This window comes from Pituophis catenifer, unplaced genomic scaffold (genome assembly GCF_029215685.1).
Source record: "Pituophis catenifer annectens isolate HBS135680 unplaced genomic scaffold, rPitCat1.0.hap2 SCAF_7, whole genome shotgun sequence".
Classification (NCBI taxonomy): domain Eukaryota; kingdom Metazoa; phylum Chordata; class Lepidosauria; order Squamata; family Colubridae; genus Pituophis; species Pituophis catenifer.
The window spans coordinates 8,005,978-8,027,652 of NW_027256887.1; the positions used below are offsets into that span (position 1 = coordinate 8,005,978).

The window sequence follows — 21,675 nt, forward strand, 5'->3', positions numbered from 1 at the left end:
GTGACCTTGGGACACTGCAACCATCATAAATATGAATCAGTTGCCAAGCGTCTGAATTCTGATCACGTGACAATAGGGATACTGCAAAGGTCTCCCATGTGAAAAATGGTTTTACGTCACTTTTTTTCAGTGCGGTTGAAGCTTGAGTGGCCACTAAATGAATGGCTGTAAGTCGAGAACTACGTGGCTGGGACATTACCTCTTCCATTCGGTAACCAGCAAACATGTAGACGTATTGGCCAGGACGTCCAACAAACCTGAGGACAGAGAGATATACGGGATGAAATCAGTAACAGAAAAATACACCATGATTATATACTTCTATAAAAGAAAAGTGTTTTTATTTTTAAAAAAAACCATAAATATATAACGAACTGAGGTGGTGCAGTGGTTAGAGTGCAGAATTGCAGCTACTTCAGCTGACTGCTAGTTCAGCAGATCAGCAGATCAAATCTCACTGGATCAAGGTTGACTCAGCCTTCCATCCTTCCGAGGTGGGTAAAATGAGGACCCAGATTGTTGGGGGCCATATGCTAATGCTAATGCAATATGCTAATATGCAATATGCTATATGCTAACTTTGTAAACTGCTTAGAAAGGGCTGTAAAGCACTATGAAGTGGTATAGAAGTCTAAATAAATAAATAAATAATAATAATAAAAAAGAATGTATAAATCCTTCCATTCCCTCACCATCCAATCAAAGCTGGAGAAGCTTCTCGGATGAGAAGCGAAACGTCTTCAAGGAAAAAAACCAGAAAGTCCAGTTGCCTCTTGGAAAAAGAAGCACCTTTGGGACAACGATGACCTGGAGGACTCAGAATCTCCACAGACATTTAAAACAAAAAACAAAAAACAGTTGGCCAAGTCTTTCTGTTTATCCCAGCAAGCTATTTCAATTGGGGAAGACAGCCTGTCAATCCTCAGTTTTTGCAAGCAAGCAAACATCATAGGGAAAGAGAGCCATCTGCAGGTGGAAACCCCTGGGGAAAAGTTTCAGGACGATGATGTAAGATTCGAACCTTTTCACAGGTACAGTAGTGGCCAAAATTGTGGAAAACTTTTGGGAAAAGTGTATTTGTGAGGTTGGATGGCTAATAACATCACTTTTTTTTTGGAGTTTCAAGATAATCCTATTCCACTGCTGGAATGGCCTGGGAATAGCCCAGACCTTCATCCGATTGAAAATCTATGGAGCCGACTAAAGAAACTTGTTAGTCAGAAGCCACCCAGCAATAAAACCCAGTTAATAGAAGTCATCATTCCATCTTGGTTTCACATTTTAACACCTGCAGAACTAAAAGAATTGCTTCATTCCATGGGAAGACGTTGTAAGGCCGTCATTGATGCTAAAGGTTACCCAAGGAAGTATTAACTGACATGGGGATAATTTTTGTACATCTCGTTTTTTCCACGTGTTTCACTTTTCTTCTTTATACTGTAACTGCTATTCCAATAGCAAATCCTTCATAAAAGTTATTGCATTACATCAGTGGTGAAATGTAAAATTTGTTACTACCGGTTCTGTGGGCGTGGCTTGGTAGTGGGGCTAATGTCACTGGGTAGGCGTGGCCAATTACTTTTTTTATTTTTACTTTTAAAAGCATTTTTTCTACAACCTCTTCAAAAGCCTCTGATAATCCCAGCTGAGCCGCACGATTATCAGAGGCTTTTTTTTTTTTTTTTTTTTTTTGCTTTTAAAAGCATTTTTTCGGCCGAAGAGGTTGTAGAAAAAATGCCTTTTTTTAAAAAAAAAAAGCCTCTGATGATTGCGCGGCTCAGCTGGGCATGGCGGGGCGGGGGGGAAGGGATTTTTATTACCGGTTCTCCGAACCAGCCGCCTCCATCGCTACCGGATCAGGCGATCCGGTCTGAACCGGGAGCATTTCACCCCTGCATTACATTCTTGATTAAATTATCTTTCCATTGATATATAATGTCATGGTACTACTCCAAAACAAAGTGGTGTTATTAGCTAGTTTTAGAAAATAACACTTTCCCCAAAAGGTTTCCACAATTTTGGCCACTACTATACATCCATCGCTTCCCAGGGTAACCTGCAGCATCCCGTCCTATTTTTTGGACTGTGATTCTGTCGAAAATCCTGTTGCTCCTTTACTGGGCGAATTGAGGAGGACGTGGGACACAATTTTAACCTAGTCTTCCGAGGAAGGAAAACCTCAAACGCTTCAGAAACCTGATTAAAAGCATAGCATTTCCGGCAAGGAGAGGAAACTCCTCATCCTCCAAAACAGATGTCCACCCTGGAAATCTTAGGCCCAGGTGTCGCTCCACAAGCCAGACTTTCAATGGGGCTGCCCATTAATAAATAAAAAAAATAAATGAGAATTTGCGGGTGGCCACGTGCCCGCTTTGTGACATTTTCAGACCTCCCAAGACATCTGGCACGGAAAACAAAAGCGGTCTGCTTGTGCTCGGCACGATAACCTCATGCGCGTTTCATGTCCTTAGGAAAGCGATGCCAGGAATTCAGTGGATGGAAAGAGAATGGTTTCTCTGATCTCCCGGCGGGCTAGGAGGCTTCCAAGATGACCCCCTCACGCCCTCCCCCAGTAAACAGCACATGCCTGGGGCTGAACTGCAGTTCCTCCAAGCGTGTGATTCCTTTCCTTTTCTCTCCCCCATCTCAGCCCTCCCGGACACTTTGGGAAAGAAAGATCAGGATACGCAAACATCTGTTTGACTGACACTGTTAAACTTTGCAATTTGGGTATTCCGCCCCCCCCCCCCGTGGTCCAGTTGGGTTCGATTCGCAGACCGTCTCGGCAAGGTTTTTCTCGGCAAGGTTTCTCCAAAATGGTTTGCCATTGCCTCCTTCCTTGGGCTGAGAGAAGGAGACTGGCCCAAGGTCACCCAGACAGCTTTGTCCTTGTTGTGGCTCCGTTGCCTGAGCCTGGGCTATCGACAGATGAAGACTCTGAGAGTGAGGGGGAGGAGTTGGCAAGGCCTCCCTCTCCAGGACCCTCCTCTCTGGCAATGCCTCCGGAGGACACCGAAGGCCAAACGATAGGCTCAGAGCCAAGCACGTCCCTGCAGCCACAGGTGGACAGCGACGAGGAAAATAAGTGCTGGCTGGACCCTCGCCAGAGGCGCAGGGAGAAGCGTGCGCAGCAGAGGGGAAGGCATGCCAGAGATTAAGCTGAGTCACTGGACCACACCCCACAGGCTATAAAAGGGAGTGTGGTGGCCATTCGGACTCTGTGACGGACAAAGCTAATCTCTGGCGAGGCACTTTGCACCTTCGGACACAACACCTATTTGCTGTGGATTTAATTACAAACTGGACTATTCAAACTGTGTGTATTTTTGTCTGTGTTATCGGAGTAAAAGTTCTTGGCAGGCAGCCACGGAGTTGCTGCCAAGTTCCTTATCACTCACGTTGAGTGTTTGAAGAGTTTATTTAACCCTCGGCTGGCTGGTTGGGTGTGTGCGTGGTACGGGAACCGAACAGTCCTAAGGTGGAACTAGAAGTTACAGTTTCTAGCCCTGAAGCCTTGGGATTCAGCCAGTTCGGGCGAACCAGTATTTGTGACTTGCAGGTGGGTCTGCCTTGCCCACCCACCCTGGCGCTATGCCGTCCTATTTAGCTGTGTTTTTTTCATCCATGCGCATGCATGCAAGCGCGCAAGAGAGCAAAGTGCATGTGCAGTAGGCCGCATGCATGCGCAAAGTGAGGATGCGTGCACGCTCACATTTTCGGTTCTGGGGCAAACTGGTTGTTAAATTATGTGAAGCCCACCTCTGGCCTTAACCCAATGGCCCTCAACCTTTTGGGCACCAGGGACCAGTTCCTTAGAGAGAGAGAGTTTTCCATGGACCAGAATGGGGGGGGTTTTCATGTGTTGCCTGCATCACACAGATGGGAGTTTGCTTGTTTGTGTGGCCCGCATGGACCAAAAGTTGGAGCAGGGGTGAAATCCAGCAGGTTATGACAAGGTTCTGGAGAACCAGTAGCGGAAACTTCGAGTAGTTCGGAAAACCAGCAAATGCCACCTCTGGCTGGCCCCAGAGTGGGGAGGGAATGGGGATTTTGCAATATCCTTCCCCCAGGAGTGGGGAGGGAATGGAGATTTTGCAGTATCCTTCCCCCAGGAGTGGGGAGGGAAAGGAGATTTTGCAGTATCTTTCTCCTGGAGTGGGGAGGGAATGGGGATTTTGCAATATCCTTCCCCCAGGAGTGGGGAGGGAATGAAGTTTTTGCAATATCCTTCCCCCAGGAGTGGGGAGGGAAAGGAGATTTTGCAGTATCTTTCTCCTGGAGTGGGGAGGGAATGGGGATTTTGCAATATCCTTCCCCCAGGAGTGGGGCGGGAAAGGAGATTTTGCAATATCCTTCCTCCAGGAGTGGGGAGGGAATGGGGATTTTGCAGTATCCTTCCCCCAGGAGTGGGGAGGGAATGGGGATTTTGCAGTATCCTTCCCCCAGGAGTGGGGAGGGAAAGGAGATTTTGCAATATCCTTCCCCCAGGAGTGGGGAGGGAAAGGAGATTTTGCAGTATCCTTCCCCCAGGAGTGGGGAGGGAATGGGGATTTTGCAGTATCCTTCCCCCAGGAGTGGGGAGGGAAAGGAGATTTTGCAATATCCTTCCCCCAGGAGTGGGGAGGGAAAGGAGATTTTGCAGTATCCTTCCCCCAGGAGTGGGGAGAGAATGGGGATTTTGCAGTATCCTTCCCCTGTCGGGCCCACCAAGGCACGCCCACCAAGCCACACAACGCCCAACTCCCTACAGTCATGTGATTAAAAAATCAGGTGCCTGTGTTTATGACAGCTGCCTATAAGGTCATCACTCTCTGTAACTTTCCCACCTGGCTTCTGACAAGCAATGTCAATGTGGGAAGCCAGATTCGCTTAACGACCACACAAATCACTTAACGACTGCAGTGGATTTGCTTAACAACGGTGGGGAAAAATGGTCTTAAAATTAAGCAAAGCTTACTTAACACTGTCTTTCCTTAGCAATGGAAAGTTTGGGCTCATTTGTGGTCATAAATCGAGGACTACCGGTACTATAAATGCAGTTAAAACCCTGTGGGTATTGCGTAGTAAAACTATTACAACAATAACAAGCCAAGCTATCACAACAAATAACAACAGAGGTGGGTTTCAGCAGGTTCTGACCAGTTCTGGAGAACCGGTAGCGGAAATTTTGAGTAGTTCGGAGAACCGGTAGTAAAAATTCTGACTGCCCCCCCCCCCGTCTATTCTCTGCCTCCCGAGTCCCAGCTGATTGGGAGGAAATGGGGATTTTGCAGTAACCTTCCCCTGGAGTGGGGTGGGAATGGAGATTTTACAGTATCTTTCCCCTGCCACACCCACCAAGCCACGCCCACCAAGCAATGCCACGCCCACCAAGCCACACCCACAGAACCGGTAGTAAAAAGTTTTGAAACCCACCACTGAATAACAAGCCAAACTATCACAACAATAACAAGCCAAACTGGAGCCGTGTATTAAAACCGAATGCTAATAAATCTGATCCAACTTACCTTCCCTTAAAAAAAGCCACGTAAAAAATGGGTGCATAAGAATTTACAAATTTCAGCAGGAAAGCCTTCAGAATTAACCTCTCCTCAAACGTTTTTTCTGTTTTGGGTACCTCTGCCATGTAGAAAACACGAAGGAAAGAAAATTTGTTAAGCGTTACTTCATGCCAATGATACAAATAAAGCAATTATAGTTTTGCAGTTTCCAGGAAAATATACAGTCTGGATTTCGAAAAGTCATACTCTGACTCAGTCAAGCTGTATGCTGCCATTCAAAGAGTCCTAATTTCATTTTATTCTGAAAAAAAAGAATTTTCAGGGAATGAAAGCGTCTCGATGCCAGCCTCAAACAAGACATGGCATGTGCTTTAAAAGCCATATGAGATTAATTGCTGGCTTCGAACTTAGTTTGCGCAAACTAAACATTTATTCTTTTATTTTTTATTTTTTGTCTTTTTATTTTATTTTATTATTTTAATTCATTTTAATTTGTTTTTATTTAATTTGTTTTGTTTTTATTTGTTTTGTATTATATTATTTCCCACCTTTATTACTGTATAAGTGAAGGTGGCAATCATACCGAATACTCCCGCAACGGCTAGAGGGTGTGACTTCTACGACCCGTGAAATTGCTTCATTGGGGAATGTGACTGGTGACACACTCTGGGGGGAGGGGGAAATAGGGTCAGAGGCAAGGCGCGAAGTGGGTGAAGCCACAGCTGCCTTCACCTAGATTGTGCCAATATGGCGCTCTTAATAAACAGCTGGATTTTTCTTGCTAAATGGCTTGAGACTCTTAATTTTATTAGGGCATTGGTCAGAACCCTGACAGCAGGGAGTTGGACCAGAAGACCTCCAAAGTCCCTTCCAATTCTATGGTTCTATGATTCCATGATTCTATGGTTCCATGGTTCTATGATTCTATGATTCTATAGTTCTATGGTTCTATGATTCTATAGTTCTATGGTTCTATGATTCTATGATATCATGGTTCTATGATTCTATGATTCCATGTTCTATGGTTCCATGGTTCCATGATTCCATGATTCTATGATTCCATGATTCTATGGTTCCATGGTTCTATGGTTCTATAGTTCTATGGTTCTATGATTTCTGATTCTATGATTCCATGATTCTATGGTTCCATGATTCCATGATTCTATGGTTCCATGATTCCATGTTTCTATGGTTCCATGGTTCTATGATTCTATAATTCCATGATTCTATGATTCTATTGTTCTATGGTTCTATGATTCTATGATTCTATATTCTATGGTTCTATGATTCTATAGTTCTATGGTTCTATGATATCATGGTTCTATGATTCTATGATTCCATGATTCTATTGTTCTATAGTTCTATGATTCTATAGTTCTATGATTCCATGATTCTATAGTTCTATGGTTCTATGGTTCTATGATTCCATGATTCTATGGTTCCATGGTTCTATGATTCCATGGTTCTATGATTCTATAGTTCTATGGTTCTATGATTCTATGATTCCATGATTCTATGGTTCCATGATTCCATGATTCTATGGTTCCATGATTCCATATTTCTATGGTTCCATGGTTCTATGATTCTATAATTCCATGATTCTATGATTCTATTGTTCTATGGTTCTATGGTTCTATGATTCTATAGTTCTATGGTTCTATGATATCATGGTTCTATGATTCTATGATTCCATGATTCTATTGTTCTATAGTTCTATGATTCTATAGTTCTATGATTCCATGATTCCATGATTCTATGATTCTATAGTTCTATGGTTCTATGATTCTATAATTCCATGATTCTATGGTTCTATGGTTCTATATTCTATGGTTCTATGGTTCGCTCCCAGTTCGCTCCCACAGAGAGGGCCTCTTCAGGGTGCCGTCGGCCAGACAATGTCGGCTGGCGACCCCCAGGGGGAGAGCCTTCTCTGTGGTGGCACCTACCCTCTGGAACAATCTACCCCCAGAGATACGAGTGATCCCAGACCTCCGGACTTTTTGTCGGGCCCTTAAAACCTACCTCTTTCAGTTAGCCGGGCTGTCCTGATTTTATGATGGGGTTTTTAAAATTTGAAATTGGTTTTAAATTGAAATGTTTTAATTATGGGTCAAATTATTTAATTATTTTAAATCTATTTTAACTTTTGTATATAAAGTGTTTTACTTGGCTGTTCACCGCCCTGAGTCCGAAAGGAGAAGGGCGGTATAGAAATTTGAAAAATAAATAAATAAATAAATAAATAAATAAATAAATAAATAAATAAATAAAAATCTGCTGGTAAGATCCTGGCTGATGAGAAGCTGTGTGTCCACCTGCTGAAAAGGTTCATCCCACAAGAACATGACTTCCTCAAGATCCCCAGGCAGCGACTTTCCCCTCTTTTCCCACATCTTAGAAAAGAACAAACTCAAAATAGATTTCAAGCATGCAGGGAGAAGAGGATGAAGTCAGATAAGACCAGGGATGGGATTGAAAAATTTCAGCAACCAGTTCGCTGCTCGATTGCTGGGTAGGCATGGTCATGGGGGTGTGGCCTATTTGCCCTCCTCCATCACTATGAGGGGGTGGGGCAGTTTCACCCTCCCCAGGCTCCGGAGGCTTTTTTTTAGCCTCCAGGAGGGCAAAAATGGCCTCCCCCAGGCACCAGGGAGGGAGGCCCTCTGGAGGCTGGAAATAGGCCCATTTCTGGACTTCTGGTAGGCTCGTTTTTCACCTTCCCAGATCCTCCGCGTGCACCCTGCACTTACTTGGCATCCAAAACAGGCTGCGTGGAGACTCCTGGGAGCGGCGGGGCGGGGTGGGTGGGGTCAGCTAGTCCTTGGAACAACCGGTTTGGCGAGCCAGATTAAAATTAACATCTGAACCGGTCCAAACTGGCTGAATCCCACCCCTGGAAAAGACCCAAGCAAAGAGAAGAGGAGGAAGGCACAAAGAGAGAGCAAATTATCTGGCAAAAATGGAAGGTACAAAGGAGATGCAGAAGCAAAGGCCGGGATGTGAAGGGACAGAAAATGGGTTTTGCCACTGCAGGAGAAAATGTGGCAGAACCTGGGGGCGGAGTGAAAAGAGGAATCAGTCTAGCATCCCTACGTAGTCACAAGTGGACCAAGTCCAACTTCCCTTGATTTCGATTGACCCTTATCAAACTCTAAGCAGGTGCTAAGGTTAGTTGAGAAGATTCTTGTGCATATTCATGAGTAGCAATAAATCAATTTAACTGGACCTTCATGTGTGGACCTGGTCTTTCCCCCTGACAGCTACTGGTATATGTCAGGACTGAGGAGCACTCAACTTTGGCAACAAGATTGGGGAAAAAAAATGCAATGGAGGCTATCCTGAACCCTTTTCAGGGGTGGGCTGCTATGGGTTCGCCTAGGTTCGGGAGAACCCATAGCTAACATTATGGCTAGTTTGGAGAACCTCCAAATCCCACCCCTGGCTGGCTCTGCCCACCCCGCCCTGCCCCTCTAGGGAGTCTCCACGTGACCTGTTTTGGATGCGAAGTAAATGCAGGGCCTGTTCGGAGGCTTGGAAAGGGGGGAAAATGGGCTTTCTGGAAGTTCTGGAAGTCCAATAACAGGCCTGTTTCTGGCCTCTGGAGGGCCTCCAGAGCTTGGGGAGGCAGTTTTAACCCTCCCAGAGGCTCAAGGAAAGCCTCCGCAGCCTGGGGAAGGCAAAAACGGTCCCCCTAACCTGGTGCAGGAGGCCGACTAGGCCTCGCCCACCATGGTCATGCCCACCCAGCAACCAGGCAGAGAACCCGTTGCTGAAATTTTTGAAGCCCACCCCTGACCCTTTTAGTTGCCCAAGTATCTCGGTGTCAGCATTCTGATGCTGCCATAAAAAGACGAGGCTTGACTTTTCACCTACTTATTTTCTCTGTAGATAATATCCCCTAGGAGATGGGATGGGAGGGGGGAACATTCCTGTGGGGTAAGGTCAGAAGCTGGGGAGACTGACTTGGAAGATGGCCAATGAGAAGATGAGAATTGGGGAACGGAAAGGGAAGGGTTTGGGGGTCAGAAGGTTAGTATCGGCTACGACGAAGTCGGGACCAGATCTGTCGTACTCAATAAATGGAATATTTCAGCAAAGATTAATTGTTTGGGAGTGCAATTTATTTGAGATGACATCGAAACCTGACACTCGGTTTCCATGAAAGAGAGCACCATCATTCTTCCTACAGTATGTATAGTGAAAGGCTGTCACACTTTCTGCCTCCACAAGACTTTTTCTGCACACTGAGAACCTACCGGTCCAAAGGGGAATCCTGTGGTTGCTTCTAAGATAACCCCCCAGCTATGAATAAGTGCAGAAATGGAGAAGATTCCCCCCTTCCCCAAATACCATATCTAATGGTTGAATGGAAAGGAGGAGCTGGCAATCCACCATCAGTGATGTTCAAACCACAAAGCATTGGGTTGCTTTTGTGGCTAGGCAGCTCACAAATTAAGTCAAGAAAATCTGAGGAACCTCAAGAACTTAGTTGTCCCAAAGGTGCTTTGTTTCGCTGCTCATCCAAGAAGCTTCTTCAGCTCAGAAATGGAGAAGCTTCCTGGATGAGAAGCGAAACATCTTCAAAGAAAAACCAGAAAGTCCAGTTGCCTCTCGAAAAAAGCACCTTTGGGACATTCATGATCTGGATGACTGAGAATCTCCATAGATACTCAAGAACTTAGTAAGTGCACATGGGTGCACCAATAAGATCAAGTGAAAAAGAAAATCCTGGAAGAAAAATGTTTACTTATGATTATGATTATGATTATGATTATTTATTGAATTTCTATACCGCCCTTCTCCTGAAAGACTCAGGGCGGTGAACAGAATAAGATTTCATTTACATATAATTTTTTTTATATATATAAACAGTAAATAATAAATTGAGTCAACTTGGTGTATCTGCTAAGACCTTGGCATAGAATTTAGATGTTTATGCTAGCCCTGCTTGTTGAAACAGAAAGGTCTTCAGGGCACGTTGGAAAGTGCGAAGATCTCGGATTATTCGTATTCCAGGGGGTATTTTGTTCCAAAGAGTAGGTGCCCCCACAGAGAAGGCTCTCTCCCTTGGAACTACTAGACGACATTGTTTTAATGATGGTACTATGAGTAGGCCTACTCTGTGAGAGCATATTGGTTGGTGGGAGGTTATCGGTTGCAGCAGGTGGTCTCGTAAGTACTCAGGTCCTAAGCCATGGAGCACTTTAAAGGTAAGAACCAACACCTTGAAGCACACTTGGAAGGCCACCGGAAGCCAGTGCAGCTTGTGTAGAAGAAGTGTTACATGTGAGCGCTATATTGCTCCCATAATTACTCGTGCGGCCACATTCTGGACCAGTTGGAGCTTCCGGGTGCACTTCAAGGGGAGCCCCATGTAGAGAGCATTGCAGTAGTCAAGTCGGGAATAACTTGCTTATGATAACTTGCTTATCTCCAGAAAACAAAAGTGAGATTACCCATTTCGGTCAATTTTTTGGCAACAACTCCATAAATCTCATCCAGGATTAGAATCACCACGAGGTTTATGATGACTGCTGTCGCTGTCACTGTGACTCTCTTGTTGGACTTGGATGACCCATTGGTGCTCATGGAGAGTGCGGCCGCTAAGGTTATCCGGTATGCGATCACACCAAAGACTATGGAAAAAGTCAGTGAAATCTGGAAAGGAAAGAAAATATTAATAGAATGATATATGTATAGATCGGGTGTCGGCAACCAGCAGCTCTGGAGCCGCATGTGGCTCTTTGGGTCCTTTGCTGTCGCTCCCTGCCGAACTGGATCCCACAACTGGCTGGCCTGGCCCCTTGCCCTCCCCTCCCAATCACTCCTTGACTGAGAAGGTAAGGGTGATGGTGGTGGATGGAGAATCACTTCATATTCCAAAGCGGGAGTGAAACAGCCCTGTACTTGCCTCTTCTTCTGGCCCTTGTTGGTGCTGCACGCACCTCGGTCACTCAGGAAGACGCATTACTTTCTCTCTGCCCCGAGACACTGGCCTGTCCCAGCTGCAGCTGACGCCGGTGCTCTCGCCGCATCCATGGCCTGCTCGCTGCTCTTGCAGTGCCTTGCACAGCACACTTAAATTTAACGCAGTTCACAATGGGGGAGACGGCATCCCCTGCTCCTCCTAGAGCACATTACAATGCGGAGTATCAGCTGCAGCCAGGCCAGGCCAGTGTCTTGGGGTGGAGAGAAAGTTGCGCATCTTCCTGAGTGACCAATGTTCCGCATCGTAATACAAAACCTGGGTAGGTGTGGCTGTGGGGAAGGGTTATGTGACTTGGTGGGAGTGAGTGATGATGAGTTGGCCACGCCCACACAGGTTTTGTGGCTCCCGGTGTTTTCTTTTCTGTGGGAAACGGGTCCAAATGGCTCTTTGAGTGTTTAAGGTTGCAGATCCCTAGTATAGATGTTCTTATGGAACTCAAGTGGTTGAATTATTGATTGATTGATTGATTGATTGATTGATTGATTGATTGATTGATTCGTTCAATTTATATGCCGCCCTCCTCCGAAGACTCAGGGCGGCTTACAATGCACTTATAGCAATAGCCTTCATTCTTTTGTATATACCTACTTATTAGGGCTTTTGGCCCCCCATAAGCAGTGTTTCTACAAAGTCAGCTTATTGCCCCCACAATCCGGGTCCTCAATTTACCTACCTCAGAAGGATGGAAGGCTGAGTCAACCTTGAATAAGGATGGGGTTAAAAAAAAGAGGAAAAACATTATTCCTGGAATATTCTATGATCAATTCTTCAGTGATAGGAAATGCTCTTGCTAGTGTTAGGGTGCCTCGTAGGTAGACTACAGAAAGGTATCTCTTTATTAGCTAGCTAATTACAATTTTCTGCTTGCTACCATAATATTCATAGGGCGTAGCTCTTCACTCACTCTTCACGTGCCGGGATTTGAAACCCAGTACTGGGGCAGAGCGAAGTGGTGCAGTGGCCTAGAGGTGGAGCTCTCGCCTCACAATCAGGAGGCTGTGAGTTTGATCCTAGGTAGAGGCAGATATCTCTCTCTCTGGGCACAATGAAAATATATCTGCTGAACAAAACTCCGCATTGGTGACAGGAAGGGCATCCGGCCATCCGGCCATTTAAACACTCTACTAGGTCCATTCAGCTACCCAGACTCCACCCCGCAAGGGATTACGGGGTCGTTAAATGAAGATGATACACGGGCAGAGCAAAGAAGCAACTCGCCAAATAAAAGCAGAAGATCCAGTACCATCCAGTTCCATCCACCATGGAGAAAATGCTCCATGTCTCAGTAGGGAATACAAAGGCACAATCTAACTTCGGTACAACCTGTTTAGATGGACGGAGCATCTCACAAATTAGCAGCAATAATAACCACAACAAAATTAGGAACCCACCAATGGTGGGATTCAGCCAGTTCGCACCACTTTGGGAGAACCTGTTGTGGCCCGTCAGCGGCCTGTGCGGATTGTAGCTGATTCTGACAGTTAGGAGGCTGGTGTGGTGTTGCGCCAGCAGCCTGTGCAGCTGGCACTCAAGTCAGACAATGAGGAGGCGGGAGAAGATGTGGTGCCAGAGGCAGGGATTCAGCCAGGGCCTTCAGAACCTCCAGAAGCTCCCATAACTGAAGAGGAAGAAGAGGAGGAGCCTCTTCTCAATGCATGGATGCGCAGAGCTGCCAAAAGGCAGGAGTGGCTCTTCAGGAGGAGGTTCCTCGAGAGTAAGGCTTGGGGCTAATTGGCCACTCCCTTAGTCTATTTAAGGAGGAACGCCAACTGAAGCAAGTTGTAGGGAACAACTTTAGTTCACTCTCCTTCGCGTCTGGATTCTCTGCAAATTGCTTCTGGGCTTTCTGCCAACCTTTGTAAGATTGTGATTACTTTATCTCTGGTTTCTTGTAGGCTGTTAAGAAAGCTTATCAACAGCCTTTGTTTTGAAAAAGACTGAGTTATTTTAGTAAATTAAGTTTTGTACAAACTTTGTGTGTGCTGTGTTCTTTGGGATCTGTAGCTGGGGCAGAACAGAACTGGCTGTTAACTTTCTGAGCAGTTTGGTGACCTGGTTGTTGGAAGAAATCATTAGAGCAGAGAACCGGTTGTCAAATTATTTGAATCCCACCACTGGATCCCACCCACTAGCCTAGAGGATCTTCTTGCTTTCTATTGCCGAGAGAACCACACTGGCTGGTTAAGGTTTGTTCAGGAGGCTGTGGCTTTTACCATGCACACTCTTGAGGCTACTAATGGCTGTCCAGGTGATTAAAAGGTATTTATTCAAACGCTGAAAATGAAAAGAACAGATTGTTTTCTTTGGATTAACGGTAATATAATCCATCAGCCAGAAACCTACCCTCTTAGTCTTGCCATAATAATTGGGCCGAAGCAGAAGCAGGAGGGAACTGTTTACATTCACACTGGGACATTTTGTGTGAGAATATAATTTATGGCCCTCGTTCCTCTATTGGTCAAAAGGTAAAGGCTCCCATAACTTCAGCAAACCTCCTCCTGTTTCTTCAACACAGCTGATGAGGTGACACAAGATAAATAAATCTGGAGCATTTTATTTTTTTTAAAAAAAGCCCTGCTTAAAACTAATCACTTGTGTGACTTTCAGGGTGGGACGTCCATCCTTTTTATACTCAGTCATTGCAAACTCAGGTTAAGGTGAAGTGAAATTTTTAAAAAGATACTTTTAAAGAGGCAGTGTGTGCATGCAAGCTTGCCAAGAGGGGGGGGGGGAAAAGGAGTGACTGAGTGTTGAAACCAGCTTGGAAAAGACAATGGACTTGACTTGCAGAGAAAAGCTCTTCTGTTAGAGCAGGGGTCTCGAACTCAAGGCCCGTGGGCTGGATCCAGCCCGTGGGGTGCTTAGTTCTGGCCCACAGGGCCACCATGGAAACAGCAAAGGACTGGAACCTCACGCGGCTCTCCTGTTGTCACTGGCAGAGGGTTTCAGCAGGCCATTGCAGCCAAAAACGGAGCTTGTGAGGGCCTCGCACAGCTCTCCCGAGCTCCGCTTTTGCTGGTAGAGGGTTGTAGGAGGCCACTCAGCCAAAAACGGAGCTCATGAGGGCCTCGCATGGTCCTCCTGAGCTCCATTTTGGCTGGCAGAAGGTTGCAGGAGGCCATTGCAGTAAAAAACGGAGCTCATGAGGGCCTCACATGGCCCTCCCAAGCTCCGTTTTGGCTGGCAGAGGGTTGCAGGAGGCCATTGCAGTAAAAAACGGAGCTCATGAGGGCCTCACATGGCCCTCTCAAGCTCCGTTTTGGCTGGCTGAGGGTTGCAGGAGGCCATTGCAGCCAAAAACGGAGCTCATGAGGGCCTCACACGGCAAACAGCAAACAGCTTGGTCAGCTTCGGCACAGCCTGATTTAGCACAAGTGGCTGATTGGTGATTGGATTGGCCTCCCGGAATACCGCCTATCAGCTGTTCCAGGCTGTGGGGATTGCCACTGCTCATCCCTGCCGTCGCCGCCCATCGTTGCTGCCACCTATTGCTGCCTCTGCGCACCCCATTTTCAGCCTCCGCGTGCCCCATTTTTGGACTCCGTGCACCTCATTTTCGGCCTCCGCACATCCCGTTTTTGGCCTGTTTCAGGAGGCGGGGATCACTGCTGCCTATCCCCACACCTGGAACGGACCAAAAATGGGGTGCATGGAGGGCGAAAATGGGGTGTGAGAGGCGGCGATAGACGACAGCAACGATGGGCGGCAGCGACGGGCGGTGGCGATCCCTCAGCCTGGAACAGCTGATAGACGGTATTCCGGGAGGCCAATCCAACTGCCAATCAGCTGCTTGTGCTAAATCAGGCTGTGCTGAAGCTGACCAGGCTGTTTGCTGTTTGCTGCAAGGAGGTAAATTGCTGGGAGGCAGAGGTCAAAGGGTGGAGGTGGGCGGGGCTTCAGCAACACTTGCTGTATAAGATGCACACACATTTCTACCCACATTTTTTTGGGGGAAAAGTACGTCTTATACACCAAAAAATATGATATTTTTTCTCACTGTCAGGAAATTTCTCCTGATTTCTAGGAAGTTGATTAACTTCCACCCATTGCTTCTCGTCCTGCCTTCAGGTGCTTTGAAGAATACCTTGCCTCCCTCTTTTTTGTGGCAGCCCATCAAATATTGGAAGACTGCTATCATGTCTTGTTTTGTTATTGAGCCTCGGGCTCCAGGCTGAGTACGTATCCCGGTTGTGTTAATTGCTGTGTTGGTTGGTCTTTTATCTTGGCTACTGTGCGTGTTATTTATTTGTTATAATGTTTCTATCTTGTTTTCAATCATTGTCAGCCACCAAGAGTCCTGTATCCGAGACGGGAGGTCACATAAATTCAACCGTTCAATCAATCAGTCAGTCAGTCAGTCAGTCAATCAATCAATCATTCAATCAAAAGTCTACATTAAACTTAGGAGGAGACAAGTTATCTCCGATGCTTTGCGAAGGTCAATTCTGCATAACTGAGGGGAAGATCCTCTATTCTTTGCTGGCAAACTCTGGTCCAGTTTGCCAGCCTTGATTGCTGCCCACTTTGCAGGAAAGGATGCTGACAGGCACCCTTGAAGGGTGTAATATATGGTAGAACAGAACAGAACAGAACAGAACAGAACAGAAGCTGGAAAGGACCTTAGAGATCTTCTAGAACCTATACTATTTCAGACAAGGGACTGTCTAGTCTCTTCTTAAAAAACCTCCAGTGATGAAGCACCCACAACTTCTGAAGGCAAGACATTCCACTGGTTAATTGTCCTCACTGTTAAGAAGCTTCTCCTTAATTCCAGGTTCCTTCTCTCTTATGTTGGTTTCCAACGATTGTTTCTTGCCCTCCCTTCCGGTGCTTTGTAGAATAACTTGACCCTCCTCTTCTTTGTGGCAGCCCCTCCAATACTGGAATACTGATAATCATGTCACCCCTAATTCTTCTTTTCTTTAGACTGGCCAAACCCCAAAACCTGCAGCCGTTCTCCATATGTTCTAATCTCCAGGCCTTTGATCAGCTTAGTTGCTCTTCTCTGAACTTTTTTTCCAAAGTCTCAACATCTTTTTCGTAGTATGGTGACCCAGTGGTGGGTTCCTCCCGGTTCGGTCCGGTTCGGCCGAGCCGGTAGCGGTGACAATATGACGTCACCGAACCGGTTCTCCCCCCCCCCACCCTCCCACCCCCCCACCCACGTTATTCTTACCTTTTATTTGGTCCCACCCCCAATCTATTGCTGCCTCCTGAGTCCCAGCTGATGACTAGAGGGAAAAAAACTGTTTAAACTCTTGCCGCGGGGCTTCAAAGGGCCGCCCTACAGCTGATCAGTGTTAAAAGCAAACAAATGAGTCGGGTTGTAAGTGCGAGGACCTTCCAGAAATGACTCTGACCAGCTAGCCACGCCCACCAATCACATGACCTCCAAGCCACACCCACAAAATAATCCACGCCCACAGAACCGGTAGTAAAAAAAATTTAGAACCCACCCCTGTGGTGACCACAAAAGCCGCCACAATGGCCCGCTATATACAAGGAAGCCATTGCACAAAATTCATGTCCATTGTGTAATGATCTCATAGTTCCCATGACATGCCTCCTCCTTTATTCTCTCCCCGCCCCACCCCGCCCCCACCAACATCCATGGGGATAGGCTGCCAGGAAGTATTTCATCTAAGACACCCAGGAAGCCATTATCACCAGCAGACGCGAAGAACTTAATATGGTCACTGCTGGCCCATTCCAAATACTTCAATCTATCAAGCAAATTTTATCGATCAGATGTCAAATTCTGCACCAGAGATTAAGTCATACTTTGGATTTAGCTGATAGGGGCTGGAAGGAATGCCAAAGTAATCTATCTCCGTGACAGGGGTGCTTCAGGTAGAAGATTTATGCGGGAAAGGACTGTTGAAGGAAACTTGAAGGTGTCCATGCAAGTTTTCTATAAACCTCAAGGAAAAGAAGACGGGGAGAGTTACCATGAACAAGATGGAAGCACAGTTCACCAGGTAGCCAGGTGTGCGGTCTCTCCAGGTGAGTTTTTCCTCTTCCTCCTGGAACAAGACAGAAGGTTGAAAATGAAAGCTGCAAAAGTATACTCTGCTAAATAAGCAAAAAGACAGGTAATAATCAATAATATAATAATGATAAGAAAGCAAAGGCAGGACCAATAGTAATAGGCGCCTTGGGAACAATCCCAACTTGGACACCATCGGTATTGACACATTCACCATCAGTCAATTGCAGAAGGCAGCTTTGCTTGGAACAGCTTACATCCTATGGCGATATCCGTAATACCATCAAACATCCACATCTGTCTATCCCAGGAAGAACTCAATAGGTGGACAAAAATGCCAAATCCAGTCTGAACATCTGGCTGACGGTGTGATGAAACATTATACTTCAAAAATAATTAATCAAGGAACCGCCAAGAACACTCCCAGCAAAAATGACAGGGCAAGCCACTAGTGTGTAAAAATAAGAGCAAATCCCACTTCCTTTTAGCGCTGATGTTGTTACCTCAGTGGTAATGAAACATCTGCAAGAAAGCCACCAAGATCAGAAGCCCCAAGAACCCCGCAGTTCAACTCTGAGCTACGAATAATTTCTTCTGTTGGTAATAATTCAGCGTTTTTAAACAAGACAGCAGTAATTCAGCCCAAAGCAGCATGAGCCAAAAGTTATTTGGGGGCATTTCTATCATTACAGGAATCTCCCAAACTCCATTTGCTATCGATAATCCATAGATTGTAATCCAGAAGTCAAGCTGTTTGGGTCATAGGTTTCCCATAGAACACTTTAAAATAAAATAAAAAACAAACAAACAGCAAAGGGTATACTGTCTCTGCCATGGTGGAATCTATTATGGAGGGAAACATTCTCCTTCAGAAAGAAATTGATGGCAGAATGTGGATACATCACGAGACAATAAATCTATTCTTACAAGATCTTGCCTTTGCTTAATTGTGAGGCTTAATCAGTGGTGGATTGCTCCCGGTTCAGTCCGGTTCTTGCGAACCGGTAGTAAAAGTGGCAGGAGGCTCCGCCCACCAGCCCGGACATCATCATAGATGATCTGCGCATGTGCAGAAGCTTTTGTGCATACACACACATGCTTCCGTTGCAAAACGGTAGTAACGGTAAGTAGAACCCACCCCTGGGCTTAATCATATCCAAAATTTCTGGATAGTAGCCAGCAGGAGAGGGGAATGAAGTCCTGCCCCAAAACACATTAAAAGAAAAGGTGCTTTGATTTATTTTTTTTTAAATTTGATTTATATGCCACCCTTTTCCGGAGACTCAGGGCGGCTTACAGTGCGTTAAGCAATAGCCTTCATACTTTTGTATATTTTATACAAAGTCAGCTTATTGCCCCCACAAACTGGGTCCTCAATTTACCTACCTTAGAAAGGATGGAAGGCTGAGTCAACCTTGAGCCTGGCGAGATTCGAACTTACTTTAATTGCAACAGCTGGTGTTAAATTACAGTGCCTTGTCTGCAAAGCTATCCAGGCTCTTGCTTTGATGACATTTGATGACATGGTCATCAATACTGTGTTTGAAGACTGATGCTTTGATCTACAGTTGGCAGAATAGCAATACAAATAGCCCTTGTATACAACTTCACAGTGCTTTACAGCCCTCTCTAAGCAGTTTACAGAGTCAGCCTATTGCCCTCCAACAATCTGGCTCCTCATTTTACTGATCTCAGAAGGTTGGGAGGCTGAGTCAACCTTGAGCTGGTCAGAATTGAACTTCTGGCAGTGAGCTGACATAGCCTGTAGTACCACATTTTAACCATTGTGCCAGCACATCTCAATGGGCTCAGAAGAGCTCACTGTGTTCAATATGGAACGAGCTCCCCCCGGAGATACGGAGGATCCCGGATCTTCGCACCTTCCGTCGCGCGCTTAAAACATTTTTATTTCATCAAGCTGGCTTGGCCTAAATCATCTCCTCTTTTAAATTTAAATTTTAAACATAAATTTTAATCTGTTTAATTATGGGGTATTTTAAAATTCAGCCTAAATTATTTAATTCGTTTTAATTTATTTTAAATTTTGTATTCCTGTGTTTTATCTTCTGGCTGTTCACCGCCCTGAGTCCTTCGGGAGAAGGGCGGTATAGAAATTTAATAAAAATAAAAATAAAATAAAATAAATAAATATACATGCTTCTCTCTACATTCTTTTTATCTCAACATTACATGCAGACCACCGTTACGGTAATGGGACAAACTCCACACCTCTTTAAGTTGCCAAGGTTGAGAAAGCATGGATTTAGAGTAATGCATGGGAGCCATGAACACAGAGTTCGTATTTATGGATTCCCACATTGTTAAAGAAGACACTACAATATTCATTATCAGCTCCGGTAGGAGGAACTCAAATTTCTGAACATCATCTTCTAGAAGGACCACTGAAAAGGCAATAGCAGTAATTGCCACTGTGGGCTGGATATGATTGGGGACCTTCCCCTCCCCTAATCTCACCCCACCTCCAGGCCCTGCTCCCCTCCCCTAACCTCACCCCATTTTTACACAATAACTTTCCTGAGCATTGAGAAGCAGACTTCTACATTAGGCCCAAGCCAGGGGTGAAATGCTACTGGTTCGTCCCGGTTTAGCCGAACTGGTAGTGATGGCGGCGTGTGGTTCGGAGAACCGGTAGCGATGGCAGCACGAGGCTCCACCCATCCACCTGGTTATTGTTACTTCCTGGTTTTAACCAGGAAGTAACCTGTTTTTTACCCTCTGCGCATGCACAGAAGGGTTTGCCCATGCACAGAGGGTCCGTGCGTGCATGTGACATGCATGAGTGAGTGGAGCGAGCACACGCACGCGGCATGTGCACTTCCAAACTGGTAGGGAAGGTGAGTAGATTTCACGCCTGGCCCACGCCATGTTCCTCTCAAAGCTTGCTTGAAAATGCCAATGGCCTCCGCCTGCCGAAGGGACCACCGTACTAATCTAGTTTCACCGGTGTCTAATTAACTGAACAAATAGGGCATCTGGAAACCTTTAAATTAATTTTCCTAAAATGTGCATCCTCCTCATTATTGCTATGAGGAAAATATGTGTTGTTCTTGAACACTTATTATTTCATAACATTTTGCTCGTCACAGATGAACTCGATCAAATTCTGGAAAACCCAAGAAGGAGCACGTTATTTGTTTGTCTAAGAAAATGAACGATTTGTTCTAAATTTTGGAAAGGAGGAGATTCGGAGTGGCACTGAGCGTTGAAGGCTGGAACAGGATTCGGGATTCCACTCAGTCTCGGAATGCTCTATTCCCCGCGGAGACGCCTGGAGGATGAAGTTCAAATTACGCTGCCTTGCCCTAGTAGAAATTTCCCTGGATTTGGATTCTTTAATAATTAATCCAGGCAACTACAAAGCAGCTCGGGGCCTCCAATTTAATTGGGATGGTTTGGAGATATGTCATTGCACTCAACCCTGAAGTGGCTTTATTTGACAGGAACTTTGTTTTCAGTCTGGTCCTAGTCTTGGTGCCTTAATAGCAATAGCAATAGCACTTAGACTTATATACCGCTTCACAGTGCTTTTCAGCCCTCTCTAAGCGGTTTACAGAGTCTGCCTATTGCCCCCAACAATCTGGGTCCTCATTTTACCGACCTCGGAAGGATGGAAGGCTGAGTCAACCTTGAGCTGATCAGGATCGAACTCCAGGTTGTGGGCAGAGTCAGCCTGTAATACTGCATTCTAACCACTGTGCCACCATGGCAGAGATAGCAATAGCACTTAGACTTATATACTGCTTCACAGTGCTTTACAGCCCTCCCTAAGCAGTTTACAGAGTCAGCCTATTGCCCCCAAACAATCTGGGTTCCTCATTTTACCCACCTCGGAAGGATGGAAGCTGAGTCAACCTTGAGCTGGTGAGATTCGAACTGCCAAACTGCTGGCAGCTGGCAGTCAGCGGAAGTAGCCTGCAGTACTGCATTCTAAAGACTGTGCCATTGTGGCTCTTAACCTGTTTGTACTCCCACACCATTCAAAGGGTGTTCATCCCAAATTGTATAGGTGTGGTAGTAGCAATGGATTTCCAGAGGAAAAACTGCAAACTAAAGGAACCAGGAGCACTAACTCAGGTGACCCTGAGGACACAGATAAATCTCCCAGTGCTTCAATGACCCTCTAAAAGGATGCAAATGACCAGCTTTCTGCAAGGAATATAAATCCTTCCATTCCCCAC

At 45.7% G+C, this 21,675-nt stretch overlaps 1 protein-coding gene across 1 annotated transcript in view; it reads right to left on the bottom strand.

The window, feature by feature from the left end:
• Nucleotides 1-21,675, bottom strand: part of ANO2 (anoctamin 2) — a 184,157-nt gene that overhangs the window by 33,735 nt on the left and 128,747 nt on the right. The window contains exons 15-18 of the mRNA XM_070946746.1: nt 17,439-17,513; nt 10,958-11,159; nt 5,508-5,619; nt 200-257 (exon numbers count right to left, since the gene is read on the bottom strand). Coding sequence (XP_070802847.1) covers nt 200-257; nt 5,508-5,619; nt 10,958-11,159; nt 17,439-17,513 — 447 coding nt within the window. The remainder of the gene's footprint in view (nt 1-199; nt 258-5,507; nt 5,620-10,957; nt 11,160-17,438; nt 17,514-21,675) is intronic.